Raw genomic sequence first — 16711 nt, forward strand, 5'->3', positions numbered from 1 at the left:
ATGATTTCAGATTTCTTCAAACGTATTACATACAGACACTCTCTTGTTCTAAAATGTAGCTGTCTACGTGTACTACCCAGTGGCAGATTTAAGGCAAAGGGCCCCGTGGGCAAAAATTACAGAGGGCCCGAAGTGGGCGGGTCCTGGGGGCGGGGCCTCGAGTGGGCAGAGCTGCGCAAAGATGAACTTTAGGCACACATGATTCATTTTATTTAAGTTGTGATTTTTAAGGCCCGACCGCATACATCCAGCCCTGAACTAACATTACAACAAGCAGAATTCAGGTCTGCTTAAATCTGCATTATTTCTTAACTATAATACATTAAACACTTGCTAGAGCAGAGGAGCGTGCGTTTCCGGAGAGGTGATACGTTGAGATGTAAACTGCAGTCAGAGCAGCCTGGACCTAGCTGCAGCAGACAACTGGGAAGTGATTAACACAGAGTATTAGTGGGCATTGTGCACCGCGCGGCAGGGGTTTAAAGCCCATTAATAGATTCATTGCCTCGATTACAGTGCGCTGTGACCATCTGCTGAATTTCGGGTCTGACTGCAACGTGTGTCTCAGAGAGAACTGGGAAGGGAAGGGGTGGGGCAGGGCACAGGGGCCCGCTCGCCATTTGTATGTCTGCCGATCATTAAATCCGCCACTGGTACTACCTATGTAGTATTTGTGACATACACAATCATATATACCACATGTATTGTCTTGCAAATTGTTAGTCATTAACATTTATTGTTCTGTTGGTGTATGTGACAAATTCCAGAATCTTTGGTATTGCATAAAAAAAAACATTTGGTTTAGTTGGGAGCCAGGTTTCCATAATTCGTTTACATCATGAGTAGGGATCATATATCATATAACTAGGACTCAACATTTGCCTTAAACTTTCAGCTTGTCGGAAGGTAATTGTTGGTCTTACATCTATGTATTGTTTGATGTATTGAATTGTCTGATGTCTTTGTCAAGCCTTAATGTCAGCAGTGTTTTCCAAGAATGGTTAAACAAACTACTATGTGCAGAGAATTCAATAACAAATCATACGTTTTCTTATTTGTCTATTTCTGTCTTTCTATGTAATTGGCTAACTTCTTTGATTGCTTTATGTACACGTTTAGTATCGTACTGTCTTTGTCTAAATGATTAACCTATGAGACTAATCTCTGCCTCCCAATCTTCCTTGGTGTTCGTTTCTTTTGGCCCTAATTAGTTCACCTTTAGGCTTGTTGGTGATGGTACTGCGTTTGTGTCCACTGTTCTCATGGAACACTGAATTGACTTTGGTGTGTTTTCTGAACGTTTTGGTTTTGTTGTTTTCAGACCTAAGAATTCGATGTGAACAAAGCAAAGAAAATCCTCTTGTTCATTCCATACTCCCAGTTCAAAAAGCAAACTGGGCAGAAAATGCAAAGGACCGAGAGAGGCGGAAAAAAGGAGAGGGTTTCAGGACTCTGTGGGTTACCACGTCAGTGTCGCTTAGACAATAATCCTACCCTAGGCAGAGATCTGAGCATCAATGCAATCAAAAATCGTCCCTAAATCTACCTACATTTTCATTCCACGTTGCTCCTTCCAAACATCACCTTTTCATAGGACCTCAATTGAATTATCTCAGTATCCCAATCACAAGTGTACCCTATTGAGACTCTTGGGGCCAGTTTCTTCTAAAAAAATTACCAAACACCTAACAAACTCCTTCGAGCTTCATTCCAGAAGCCCTTGTCACATAGCAGAGATACCTTCAGAGTAGAAAAATAAGCCTATTGGCTTACAAACAATACCTTCCCGCCTCCTTGAGATCCCTTGCCAAAGACTAGCAACCATTGGATATTCACAGAAGGCATGAGCCAAAGTATCCTCATCTCTGTTGCAAGCCATGCAGGATTTACTTTCAAGGAGGGGACATTTATTTATTCGAACTGGAGTCCAAAATATATGGTACAGTTTTCTTGGATATATATCGAGGTCCGATCCTGCAGGTCCAGAAGTTTATTTTAAATATGAAGCTCGCGGGAGACAAGGGATGGGTGTTTTGTTACCTGAAGGGAGCCCTGAGTAAGGAAGTGCTGCTGCCGCCATCTGTGACCAAGCCCCGCCCACCAGCCTTCAAGTTATCCTGTGGTCACCCACGAGGGTGTAGCCCGCGGGAGACAAGGGCGCAGGTGTTCATTACCTGCAGGGAGTCCTGAGTGAGGAAGTGCTACTGCCGCCATCTATGACCAAGCACCGCCCACCAGCCTTCAAGTAATCCTGTGGTCTCCTGCAACTGTGAAGCCCGCGGGAGATAAGGGCGCGGGTGTTCGTTACCGGTAGGGTGTAGGGGAACCCGAGACATCCTTTTGTGGAAGCAGTTGGGCAACCAGGAAGAGGATTTTACATGTGGGGGTGATTCCCGAAAGGACTTTTCAACGTTTCAGAATGTGAGCAGTGAAATAAGGGGGAGCAAGATACTGCTGATACTTTGCGACAGTTACATGTACGCTTAACTCAATCGAGCCCTTGAAAGGACACTCAGTGGTCGCAAATACTCCAAGACCCTCTATTGAATTGCCCTCCTAACTTGCAGTAATTACTCCCGCCAGCTTATCCAGGAAGTCCCTACCTTCCTCTAAGCGGAAAAAACTAACAGTCAAGAGAAAAATTACTACAGCCCCCTCCCTAACCCCGCTAACAGGTGCGACAAGGAACACGTCATCCACTATTTCAAAGTCATCTGGAGAGGCGTATACCTTAATTAGCGAAAATTCACCCGTTTTTAGGTGTCATAAATGTCCCTCTAAGGCTGGATCCCTGGGGCAGGGGGGCAAAACCATTAACTAGCCAGCTAAGGATAACGCGCATAACCCAGGCCCAAGTAATAGGCATATGGTTGCCCCCTGCAGCCCACTGTGCTGGGACACCGTGGGCACAAAGGATTTAGCCAAGACTGTAATTAGTCAAATAACTCCCTGGGAACACCACAAAAGCTCTTATCCAACTTCGATGATAGGAAGTCGAAAAGCAAATACAAATGTTATCTCATCAGCTACTACGACTGTAATGACTGCAATGATGTGCACCATATCCTCGGCTGATTTGACTGCTGCCGATTCGACTCCCAGTCATCCTCCACCTGTCATCCCTGTCACTTTTGGCGCTTCCAATACCTCCGAGATTGCTGCAACTAGCTTGGGGTGGGGGCCCAATCACCCTGATGGTAAATGGAAAAGAAAACTGTACCTTGCACAGAACACAAGCAAAGGGAGGGTCAAGCATAATGACTAACTGGGGTCTCACTAATGAGCCGATGCTGGATGGATTAAAAGGGACTAGTGGTCAGCCGCTTCCCCACACTATGGATTAGCACAAGTGCTCACCACTGACCAAGACTGGGTGGAGGGCCTATTGGGCCATGCTTGCAAATGCCATTTTGTTTTGTCCAAACTGTTGTTTATCTAAAGTTTACTCCTAACAGTGAAAGAATATAGGAAAGAAGGGTCTGAGGGGGAGGGACTAACCACCGAAAATAAAAGGGGGGTTCCAAACGTCCTGGTGTCTACACCGATTGCGCCAGCTGTTAATCCTCCCACCGTAATTAAGAAAGCAGATCCTCACCCTGTGAGACCAGGATACTCTAGTAGTTGCAAAGAGTGCCGCAAAATTGTAAGTGACCTGACTGATAAAGCGCATCTGGCCCTCTCAGCCGTAATGGGGTATGACTACACCTTAAGAACGCAGAAGGCTATGCCACAGTCAACCTCGTAGCTTTCCATTAGCAGGGTAGAAGGTGGTTTTAGGCCTAACACCATTAAGGGAAAATTTTCCAGTGGAAGCGACCACGCATCGCCGAACTACAATGCCAACCCCCGTAAAATTACAGCACCTGCTAGGGATGGATCAATTTTATATACATAGGGTCCTTAAACTGCTCCCAAACCAACACAAATCTAGGGAGCAATCAAAGAAAAAGGTAAGCATAAGGTTCTATAGTGTGCGCTCTGCACGTCTCAAAAATTCAAATGGGGGTCTTGCTGCGGTGCTGTGGTCAAACTGCTGGGCATGCCTATCACTACCCAGTAAAGAGTAACCTGATTGCAGGTGATGACCCGCACTTTGCGCTACTCCTGAAAATATTAAAGTGTGCTCAGGCTGATTATGACGTTGTATATATATTAACAAGCGTTCAACCAAAGAGCGTTATGCAGTATTTATTCACAAATTCTGTCAGCCGACATGTGTTTCGACATTAAAGTCGTTCTCAAGGCTGACAGGACCAAAACAAGGAATGATTACGTTCACCAAACATAAAATTGTGAATTGGGCATAGCAAGATATATAGTACCACATGTTATTGTCACAAAACATTGCGCATCCAAGTCAAAAAATATATAAAAAGGTCACATACCCGCGATGACACACGCGTATTCGGTGGAGGTGAGGGGAGAAGGGGATAACAGTAGAACATTCCATTACTTGCACGATTGAATATAACATTTACAATTTGACATTTGAACTGTTAGTGAAGCGTGTGTGCCACAAACCACCCATGCCTGAGCAGCACCCCCAAAAATGTGAACTCCACTAAGTGAAACCTGCTGGTTGATGTAGTAGCAATTATGTGATTTAGATCGAACCAATCCGGTGTTGGTGAAAACTCAAAAGTTTAGCAGCTGTGATTCCCTTAAAGCATCCAATAATAAACATGATACGGTGAGTACTATGGCCAAAAACATGTGTGGGAATACTGTTTAGTAGATGCTATACATATCATCTCACCCTTCTTCTTGAGATTCTCAAAAATGTATTTTGCAATATTTCCTGATGCCGCCTGTTAGTAAATAAACATATTCCATAGTATTGCTCGTGTGTTGAATCCAAAACGATATTAACATTTCTCACTACAATGTTGATTAAATAATCCAACTCACCATCAGAAAACGGAATCTCAATTATATCTCTTACTGTTTCGTTCCATATACCTCCATTGCTCTTACTTCCCCGTTCAATAGGGTAATACCAATTGAAAACATCCTGCAAGTGACATCAATCTATTACTGGTTGTTCTAACGTCCATAATTACTAAACCTAAATCTTTGATACGTGGTATATACACTTACCTATATATCAGGGCTGAATCCCCAGCTACGTATTCGCATTATGATTAGGCACAGAAAGTGCCTTCTTGGAACGTACCCCAGACTGGCCAAGTTCAAACACTCAGTTAAGCTCATGGACCTAGTATGCATTCTGGTCAAAAGGACCATTGCTATGGCCTGGAAGCGACCTGGAGGCCCACGATACCAGGTATGGCGTAACGAACTGGAGCGCTGGATAGGGGCGGAAACCTCTGCTTGGGAGGATGGTGTTACCACATCCCCCGAAGACACGAGCTTGGCACTTTCTGCCTGGAAAACTCTCACCTGGGCCTTACTTAACCCCCCCAATGACGATAAACCCCCTTGAGTAACTTGCCCCTATTGTACATGCTATCTGACACGGAATATTTGTGCAGTCCCTAACCTGAACTTATTTGTTGCCTGATCTCCCCACGTTGCTTACGCCACTGACCACACGGAGACTTGTTAATGTTGTTAACGTTTTGTTGTTTCTGTTTAATTGTTAATTTCTATTTGGCCTATTTTGTTTAATCCTGACTTATACCAATGGGATCGCACAATGCTACGATGCAACTGTCTCTTATATAAATGCCAATAAAGAAATTTGAAAATAAATGATTAGGCACAGAACTGCTGCTTACGGCACATTAAATAATGTTTAACGTGGACCAAGATGGACTCGAATTACATTGCATTGCGCATGCGCGGGACTTAGAGTGCTACTCTATCACACAGCCTCACTACTGACATAGTGTTCTTGACACGGCGCAAGCGCATTAGCTGTGAATGCGCAACTATCTAATGTACCCATTATAAAATGAGATAAATACATTAAGACATCCAATGTCTAATGGTATGATACTTTGTCAGAGTATGTTAAGTATAAAACATGCTATACTATTATAGTAATATGGTTAACTCCTTGCTGGATTCAAACCTGACCGTGTGCAAGTACGCTGTAATATTAAGGCAGACAGTATGTAGTACTGCTGTCTAACTGGAAAAAGCTTTGTATGGATATGTTAATAAGAAGAGCTATTCATGTTGTGATGTCATTAAGGTGTGCCGCCCAAGCACTGCAATGCGTGCCACACACGCCCCTACCACAATAACAATATATTGTTTGCATCATCGATTAAAGAAAACAAAAATGCCACAAGTATGCATCAACTGAGCGTGATGCAGTTGGAACAATTTGTTCCATCTTTCCCATCTGTGTTCCAACATATTTCAACATTTTGCCCACAGTAGTAATACATTAAGGATTAAAACTTTGTGTGCCAAGTATAAACATGCATCTCATGATCCGTATTGAGGCCGATCTGTGTACATCGTAGGAGACAGATACGTTTAGCTTCCATTTGTCTCAATTTGAGGGTGATATCGCCCCCTCTTTTCCCTAATTTGACTTTTCTCAGTCCCACAAAGCGAATATCTTCTTTGCTGTCTGTTTGATGTCTGGTTTGCCAATGTATTGTAAGGGGCAGTCTCGGATCCTGGCTGCCCAAGCTTGCCAAATGTTCACGAACCCTACACCGTAATTGTCTGATGGTAGAACCAATATAAACTTTAGTACAGACACATTTAAAAGCATATACCACATGTGTGATCCTGCAATTGATATGGTCCTGTATTCGTAGAATATATCCATTGATTTCCGTGTGCTGAGTTGCGTTACTGTCTGCATATTTGCACATTGAACATGTACCACACCTGTGGAAACCAGTAATAGGGGACAACCAAGTACTTCTTTTTTTAAGCGGTATTTTCAATGACTGAAAAAATGATGGGCTTGTTAGATTGCGAATGGTTTCTGAACGTGTGAAAATGAATTTGGGGTTGTCTGCCAGATAAGGTCTAATGTCCTTATCCAAGAGTAATGTATCCCAGTGCCTGAGTAGTAGCTTATTCAAGCATTTGGAATCTTTTGAGAAGTTGGTGATAATATCCACAATATGGTGTGTCTCAGATTTATGTTTGTTGGTCTGCAAGGTGATATTCCTGTCCATCGTGATGTATCTGCTAAGACTCTTTTTGATACTCTCCTTGGAGTATCCCCTTTGCTCAAACCTATTGGATAGGAGTTCACATTCTCGTTTGAAGTCTGATTCTCTGTTACAGTTCCTGCGAGCTCGATAAAATTCCCCCCTTGGGATATTGTGTATAGTAGATAAACGATGGCAACTGGTGGAATACAGAGTGGAATTTGCCTCAGATGGTTTTCGAAATGTTTTAGTGTTGATAATGCCATTGTCTATAAAGATTGTGAGATCAAGAAAGTCAATGGTTTTGCAGCTGTATTGCGATGTAAATTTAATGCCATATGTGTTGGTGTTAATTGCTGTACAGAACTGTAGTAGCTCCTGTGTGGATCCTGACCAAATCATAAGAACATCATCTATGAATCTTCTCCATATCACTATTTTAGATTTGTATTGTATGTTGTCTAAAATGTAGCTCTCTTCCATCTGTGCCATAAATAGATTTGCCAGGGTGGGGGCATATTTTTCTCCCATCGCCACACCCTGAATTTGGGCGTAATATTGTTCCTTAAACAGAAACACATTTTCGAGTGTGAATTTGAGAAACGCTTCAAGCATGTTGACATGGGTTCTATAGGAAGCCGATTCATTCCGATATGTATAATCCAGGCATGCCACAGCTAAGTTGTGGTCTATGCTTGTATATAAAGCAGACACATCCAGAGTTACCAACACACAGTGTGATTGCCCTTCAATTTGCGATAGGATTTGCAGGACATGTGTTGTGTCCCTAATATAAGAGGGCATCCTTGTCACAAAATGTTTGAGTGCATTGTCTAGATATTTGGATAATCCTTCAGTAGCCCAGCCAATCCCACTCATAATAGGCCTCACCTCTGGAAGATGATCCAAAGACTTGTGAATTTTAGGCAGGAAATATATAGTGGACATGGCGGGCTCTGTGATGCTCAGAAACCTTTTTTCGTCAGCTGTTAAGTATCCTAGTGAGTACCATTCGTTGTTCATGCTCAACATGTTCTTGACAATGGCTTTGGAGGGGTTTGCATTTAGCTGCCAGTAACAATTAGGGGTATTAAGGTGCTGATTAGCCATTTGTAAATAATCAGCTGTGTTAAGTATCACTATATTCCCCCCTTTATCAGCTTCTTTGATGGTGATATGTGGGTCCTTAGATAGTCTCTTTAAAGATGTTCTTTCTCCTACAGTCAAATTGGAAAATGGTTTCCTAGAGTGGACTCGCTTTTTGTCTATATGTGCGTGAATGCCTTTTGTTATAGCTTGATGAAAAGTTTCTATAACATTGTCTGCTGTGAAGTTAGGGGTGAACCGGGACTTAGGTTTAAGTTCACGTGTTCTTAACATTCTTTCTTGTACCCCTAGATCTTTACAGATTTGTGCATTATCTGGTATAGTTTCTGAACTAAGTGATAACAAGGTCCGTGTGTTATCTATATGTTGCATGGAATACACACTGAGAGGACTCTGAGTGTATATTTGTACCTGAGTGGCAAGATATTTCTTGAGTTTACGTACAAACTTGAAAATATCTATCTGAAATTGAACAAAGTCTGTCTCTGATGTTGGTGCGTATGAAAGCCCTTTGCTAAGAACTGAGATCTCTGTGGACGTGAGTATTCTATTAGACAAGTTTACTACTATATTTGGAACAGTCCTCTCCCTTGTTGTTTGCGTGCTATGGACTGTGTTAGTATGCTTCTTGGTCTTTGTTCCCCTCCTGTGTCCCCCCCCCCCCCCACTCTTGCTTCTGAGGTGGTGGTTGTTGTTAAATCTAGGGAGGCCTTCACGAATAAGTGTACACATTGAACACATTGAATTCAGGACGTGCAGGGCTGCCTTTTTGTTACACAGGAAAACATTCTAAGGTGCACAAGGCTGACCCACCAGGGGGAAAGTGCCTACGACCATGTCCACATTGATTTCAGGGATCCAAGCATGGGAAAAATTATATTGGGTTTTGCTAGGAGATGTCACCCCCAGCCAATGCAATGATTGTAGTTAGAGCCCACCCGAGGGGCATTTTGAATGCCCACTCCGAAAATAGCCTGTGCTGGACTGTAGTTACTGGTGCAAATACAGCCCCACTGGGGAAAAGGACAGTGGACAATCCGTCTTGGGCCAGAGCGGTGTGGCCAGGGTTGAGATAGCTGGCGCATTCCATCTGGACGCAGGAGTCACTGATGGTATTGTTTGTTTGTTTATTGATTTGTATGGCGCGCCGAACCCAAAGGTAACTGGGCACTACAGAGAACAGGAAAACATGATTGCTTAAAAACTTAGTTACAAGGCATACTATACATGAGATACATTACATCAATATAGATTAGATAAAGAATATATGTATATATACATTAAGATAGATTAGTTAAAGAATATATATATATATATACAGCAATGAATCTGTTAAGGAATAAGCATATGTACAATCAGATTAATGGGTGTTGATTGACACAGGGAATAATCTTGACGGTCGTTAGAATGTAACCATGTGAGAATATTCCGTCTGAAACTGTAGTAGGATTGGTCTGTTCTGATGTCAAGTGGGAGAGCATTCCGGTATTGGGCTGCCTGCCTTAACTGGGAAGCTACTGTTTGCCCTGAGGCTACAAGTAGGTAGCAGGGGTACCGCATTTGTATTGGACACAACACGGATGGAATGGCTAAATAGTTTATTTATATTGTTATTGATTTACATATTTAATGATGTACTTTTATGGCCCAATGGCCGAAATAAAGTTACTGATGATGAAATATGTTCTAACGCCTCCTATTGTTCCATTTCCCTATCTAGTTCTAAGGTGCACTTTCTACCTCATTTGTTTACTACCCTGTCCGTTCCAGCTTCCTCTGCCAGTGTTTAAATAGTCGGCCAATCCTTACACTTTCTGTGCTAGGCTTGATAGAAACGCTGTATCTGTGTTGGCCTGGTTCAATTTGTTTAATTTGTGTGTCACATAGTGGAGGGGATGTTTGATGTCGATAAGGTGGCTTCGATTCATTGTTCTGGATTCTGTAACCTGATATGTCTTACACTCTCTTGGTTTAAAAATCCATAAGAAATACTTTAATTAAAAAAATAAAGAGCTAAATGTTTTTCTTTTTGAAACTTTACTATATTCAAGCCATTACATCATCCCCATTCCTTTTTGCCCAGTCACGCGCAGTAAGATTTTTAAACATCTGTTTTACTAAATCCATTCATTTTCATAGTGCTTGATTTATGATCAAAGTACACACTTTCTACTCTATGGCAGAGGGAAGAGAGGGTCTTGGAAGAAACCTTTCCGTACTCTTCCCATGTTAAAGGGTACTTCTCTATCGCCTTCCTTCTTCAGACGTCACCATTCCTATTGAGTCAAATGTTGATGCTGTCACAGGGTGGGTTTTTTTTGTGGGCTGCCCTTAATCCTTGTTATGGATGTTGGACTTTGCCTATTTCCTCACAACTCGAGTGCAGGCTGATCACGCCTTCCCCTGTGCTGTAACGCCACAATGTTTCAACCTACCTTTCATTTTAAGGATTTGCAAACACATGCACTTGCTATGTTAACTTTCTGGCATATTTAGATGTGCCATCAGAATAAGCTCGGGAGTATAGCTCAGGGGTAACGTGCTCGCCTTAGAAGACACGGAGCAACACAGGTTCGATCCCCGGGTACGCCTTAGAAACCTCTGGGTATTAAGCGCGTTATAAATAACATATCATGCAGGTAGATCCAGACCTCCATCTATTTTAGGAATGTCACTTAGCGTGTTCTTTGTGATGAATTTGCCGTTGCCTACATTTACTTGATGAGGTTGTCTAACAAATGCCATATTGATAGTCTCCCCCAATGAGGTGTTCTCTCTTGTTTACAGACATTGGTATGGGGAAGATATGTGTGCTTTGGCATTTAAAGTTCTCCACGACAAACAGCGTGGTCCATTGGTCTTTGTTCGCATTTACTCAGGAACAATGAAGCCACAGTCATCTGTACATAATGTTACCAAAAACTGCACGTAAGTTAAAAATAAAGGCTTGAAAAGGGAGGGTGGCTTAAACAAGTTTGTGCAGATAGTGGAATGCGAAGTAAGATTTCTTTTCATGTTTTCTATTCAACAGAGAAAGAATGAGTCGCTTGCTTTTGCCTTTTGCTGACCAGCACATTGAAATTCCGTCCCTCGGGCCTGGCAATATTGCACTCACAGTCGGCTTGAAACAGGTGAAGTATTAGACAGTGGAACAATCTAGAATGCATCGTGTTAGGTGATGTAATGTGCCTGAGGCCCCTGGTAGCATATGAAGGAGTGGATGGCTGATGAGTCTGGTGTTTTAGGTCTGGCTGGCGTGAGCTTTGCTTACTTCTAGAGATCTAGTGAAGAAGCATACAGTAGAGGTCCTCTGGTGCCAGTCAGCGGCTCGGTCATGCTTAACCAATGCATCATGCTCAAAGCTCGGCTACAGCATTGTAAGGCCAGTGGAGCTGTTTAGGCTAAGAGATGTTTGCTTAATATTACTTACAATGGCTTCTTTTGTTTGCCTGCTGACCATACATTGATGTATATTTTTCACTATTACGCTGTGCTTGGAACTGTCTACATTGGCGAGAGATTTGTTGAATTATGCTTTTAAAACATGCTTTGTTTCCCTGCGGCTTGTACAGTAGAGTACCAGTAGACTACCAGCCATAATAATGAAAGTTTAGCGAAGCTAACCTTCTTTCACTTTTGGCCAGGTAAAACATAGGGCTATGATTCTGTGCTTCTTTATTTTTCACAGGATTTTGCAGGGCATTGATATTTTTTCCACCTATGTGCTGCATTTATTTTAATTATACCTTTTTATGCTGTAAAGGGAGTTGGCTGCTCCATAGTACATGGCTAAAGGCTCACAAATATTTGCCAATGGTGAATGTACTATTAAAATGGTGGCGTACACACTCGCATTAATGTACCATGGCATTTTGCATTGCTGTGGAGCTTAGCCCTAGCGCCTGATGTACTTAAGTGCACTATCATTGTAAAAGGTTGTTTTACCGTAAGTAGTTCATTGGTAGTCAAATGCAGTCTGGCACCAACACATGCCTAGAGCAGTCAGGATCCACATCTGGTTGATAAGCCGACCAACGTCTCTCCACTCAGAAGATCCACAAAGGTACAGTGGGTACTGGATGTCTCCTCACCATTGCCTGCTCTATTGCAAAACATGTATCTGATATTTATGATCTTCTTATGGAAGACAAAGTGGACCACCTTTTCATCACTGATCCCTTGCTCTCAGATGATCACACCTCAGTAATGCACTATTCCCACTGGCTACAAAATCATGTTTCCCAACCTTAAAACCAAGATAAGAGGAGGAATTGAGTGTGTTCAGAGACTTCATCAAAATCACAATTCCATTCTTCAATACAATCAATGCCATCTCGTATACAGACCGCCGTCCTTCAAACCTTATTTTCTCATGCAACCTGGCTGATGCAGTTGCTGTCATGCCTGCGCCATGGGCGCATCCATTTGCGCTCAATATGGACTATTTGTTTATCATTTATTTACAACAGACTCTTGGATCAATCTATATTTACTTTGGGGACTTTATTTCCCATTTGCGAGACTTTGGTGCTTTATTATTTTTTTTTCAACAAACTACGCATACCACAATGCACTTGGCTATAAGCATTGATTCCTGTCTGTTCCTATTGGTCATCAAAGGAACTACACCCCCCCAGAAGCCCTAGGGATTGGCTCTGCTTCCACCAGCTCAGGAACAGAGAGGGAGGTGGCCGATTGTCTGCAGGTGTGCTTAGCCAGGTGCAACCATTTAGCCTGCCTCTGTGCTGGGCTAGGCAGTATAAAAGGCTGCTGCCTGCAGTGGCTCAGCCTCTTGCATTGAGAGACCTTCCTCCACCTTTCGTGTCTTTCTACGGATCTTTGGATGCTGTTTAACATCACTCCTGCTTGGACCCTGCCTTGCAGCTTGCTACACCCTGCTGCCTACAGCCCTAGCCTTCTGGGCTCCCTGCCTCAGTCCAGCTCCTCTGGGCTTCCTGCCTTGCAGCCTGTTACTCTTCGCTGCCTACAGCCATAGCCTTCCAGGCTCTCTTCCTCACAGCCCTGCTCCTCCGGGCTCTCCACATTGCAGCCGATCACGCTCTGCTGCCTTCCAGCCTCCGCCCTTGCCCTCCGGCTCTCCACATTGCAGCCGATCACGCTCTGCTGCCTTCCAGCCTCCGCCCTTGCCCTGCCGGGCTCTCCACATTGCAGCCGATCACGCTCTGCTGCCTTCCAGCCTCTGCCCTTGCCCTGCCGGGCTCGCCACATTGCAGCCGATCACGCTCTGCTGCCTTCCAGCCTCCGCCCTTGCCCTGCCGGGCTCTCTACATTGCAGCTGATCACGCTCTGCTGTCTTCCAGCCTCAGCCCTTGTCCTCTGGGCTTCCTGCTCTGCAGCCTGCCTCACTCCGGCTGCCTACAGCCCTTGTCCTCTGGGCTTCCTACTTTGCAGCTTATCAGGCTCCGCTGCCTACTACCTACCTTTTTCTGCTGGGTTCTCGGCCTAGCAGCCCTCTACAGTCCTCTGCAACCTTTTATGGTCAGCGGCCCTGCCCCTCAGGGCCCACTCCTTGCTGCCCGGCCCTTCTGGGTTCCTTGCCGTGCAGCCTGCTTTACTCTGCTGCCCTAAGCCCTTTTCCTCTGGGCTCTCTACCTTACAGCCCTGCTCCTGTGGGCTTGCTCATTGCTTTCCTGCTCCTCTGAGCTCTCAACCTTGTTCCTTACTGTCCTCTGCTATCCTACCCTGTTACTCGACTTTCCCTTCATTTTCCTTCTGCTAGATTGCTATCAACCTCCTTTCCTGGATTTGTCTGTAAGTATCTTCTCTTGTACTGTTTGTAGACCCTTTTGTACAGAGCTTGTCTGTTGGTTCCCATCAGTCAACCTCTGCCCCTTTCCTTGTCTCGTTTCTACATTACAGACACCCATAGCTGCTGTTCCAAGCCATGAGTAAACAGCGTGGGCCTCTGTTATAGCAAACTGTGCAGAAGGCTAGAGTATTTCCTAAGGTTCGTGGAATACTCTTTTCCTATATCTGCATACACCCCAAGAGGGAATTCATTCTGTACCTTTCCCCTTACTACTCTTGCCTGCTCTTCGTTCTCTTTCCTTTCTACTGTGTGTGTACTTATCTGTCCACTTATTTTTGGCACAACCACCCAAACCCTTTCTGGGTGTCCTGTGCCACTCTTTATAGAGTGCCATCCCTGACAGTTGCTTATATGATTGTAGTCGGCAAGCACCTCAACATATTGCGAGACTGCAATATCTTCAAGATTTGGCTTGGGAAGAATAATGCAGTGATAGTATGTCTCTGCAAGTCTTGGTGCCCTGAACCTCAAAAAACTGGTTATAGGACCCACCCACAAGGCCACACACAACATTGGTGTTAAGTGTTACAAAATCATCTAAGATGTTAAGAATCCTGCAGCCTGTAGCACAGCCCAACACCCACTCAGGAACTCTGTGGCTCCACCACTGCACACTTCAGCAACACAATGCAACTAATCCAAGACCACCTGGACATAAAACAGAAGCCCATGGGCATAATTTGGGGGCTTCCAGGGGTAGCAGCTGCGGCCCTTGGTGAATCCCCTGTGCCCTCTGGCACTGCCTCTGCAACCATTTGTCAATGATTCTAGAGGCAGTGTGAAAATGAAAGTAAATCTCCAAGAGCCTTCTTTCATTTCAGAAATCATCCTGTGAAGTTTTGGCTTCCTCTGATGTGTTATGTTAGCAAAGGTGCAGCTGGCGAGTGGTGTTTTATCTGTATAGCTTCATGTGTATACTCAATAAAGACAGGCGCCAAATCAGTTGTAAATCACCACTATTTCATCATCCAGTGTGTGTGCCCTTTAGATTACATGTGTTTCGGCTATGCGCCTTTTTCAAATCTGCTCATATTTAGTTCTCTGTTTGTTTCAAAGCAATTCAACCATGAACATATAGTTAAAGCATTATAATTAAAGTATCATAATTAAGGCATTGTGACAGAGATTATGGCTGGGAAAGGGGAGGAAGTTCAGGGTTTCATAGAAAAGAAAAGACATAAAAAATGAATGAAATACATTGCTTGACGGCATTCTAGTATGATAAAAATTGAACGTTTAAAACCAACAGTGTTTGTTACCTAATGATTCCAATTATATACATTCTCTCAATTCCATGTTTTCACAGTATCGTAAAGCTGAGTAGGATAAGTCAATTCCCCATTGTATATTGCTTTTGACACAATATAAACATTCTTAGTTACAGATTAACACAGATTAGATTTGGTCCTGAGATTTGTTACTTGTTCTCTCTTGTAATACTGGGATAATTCCCCGAAAACAAAATTTAATTTAATTCTTCCTTTGAATCATCTTATTTAATATAATATAATAAATTCTGATTACACCTGTGACTATGGTCCGTGTATGTTTTGTTATTATCTATTATAATTGCGCTCCACTGTTCTGACGTCCCTGTATCTCACAATCACCTCATCAGACCATCTTATCTGCAGCACAGCGTTAAGAGATTGATATTCCACATTAGGTATATGGCCTTGATTTGTTGTGCACACAATCACATTATTGCCTTTGTAGTTCACTTGTCCTTATAAAGACGATGGGAATTTCTATTTCATTCAATACAATATGTTAGTATCTGTAGATTAGTGTTTCATTCAAACTCGTCGGGTAATATTAAGCATGTGTTTGTCTTTCGCATGTAAAGTATGCGTATATACCGATCGTGTCAAATGTAATGTATTCGTACCACAGATACAGATAATTACAAATAAAGTGTCCTCTTATAAATGATTTGCTCCCTTGTCAACATTTGTGAGGTACAGTTAAGTTGTAATGCGTAAGGCGCTTTACCTTTGGTATCCGCATCTCGGGTCAAACGCGTTGGCTGTCGTGTTGCTTCCGACTAGCCGACGCCATTACTTTACTGTTTAGATGTGCTCCCATGGCAACGTTGGAGACTCATGCCATCTTCTCTTTCCACTTACTCGGCGGTCGCCATATTTTGGGATATCGCTCACGTATTGCTGCAGTAATCCGTAATGCATACCCGACTACCTATAATCTTTCATATTTCATGCTACGAATTCCCGTAGTTGTTTATACGGTATTCATAAGTTAAATGAAAACATTTATGTAAACAAGATGGTCATTACACTACTGTAAGTGATGCTTCTGATATTTGTCTTGTGAATGGTCCATATTACAAGTCTTATATTATTTAGATATACCGCCATGGTTACGGCGGATGCTCGTGCCATCTCCTCTTATTACTTATACAGCAGTCGCCTTGTTTTCTGACCTTGTTTGTGTATTCCTCAGTGATACATCACTCATGTCCAACTTCCTATGATATTTTGATATTTGATTCTCAAATTTCTCGTATTCATTTTTTATATATAAAACACCTAGATGTTCGATCTGAGCGTTTCATATTCCTATGTTTAGTATATTTATTGTTTATCTTTTGGGTAGTCGTTATAACAAGTCTTAATAAGCCTTCTTTAGTTATATATTGGGCGTTTTTGTTTCTTAATCTAGGACAGTACCAATC

The 16711-nt window shown here is 43.0% G+C and overlaps 1 protein-coding gene across 2 annotated transcripts in view; it reads left to right on the top strand.

The window, feature by feature from the left end:
• GFM2 (GTP dependent ribosome recycling factor mitochondrial 2) overlaps nucleotides 1-16711 on the top strand; it is a 925389-nt gene that overhangs the window by 636856 nt on the left and 271822 nt on the right. For both annotated transcript variants that reach the window (XM_069627482.1, XM_069627483.1), the window contains exons 13-14: nucleotides 10977-11117; nucleotides 11221-11320. In XM_069627482.1, coding sequence (XP_069483583.1) covers nucleotides 10977-11117; nucleotides 11221-11320 — 241 coding nt within the window. The remainder of the gene's footprint in view (nucleotides 1-10976; nucleotides 11118-11220; nucleotides 11321-16711) is intronic.

Source organism: Ambystoma mexicanum, chromosome 6p, assembly GCF_040938575.1.
Source record: "Ambystoma mexicanum isolate Mex_15411 chromosome 6p, UKY_AmexF1_1, whole genome shotgun sequence".
Lineage (NCBI taxonomy): Eukaryota > Metazoa > Chordata > Amphibia > Caudata > Ambystomatidae > Ambystoma > Ambystoma mexicanum.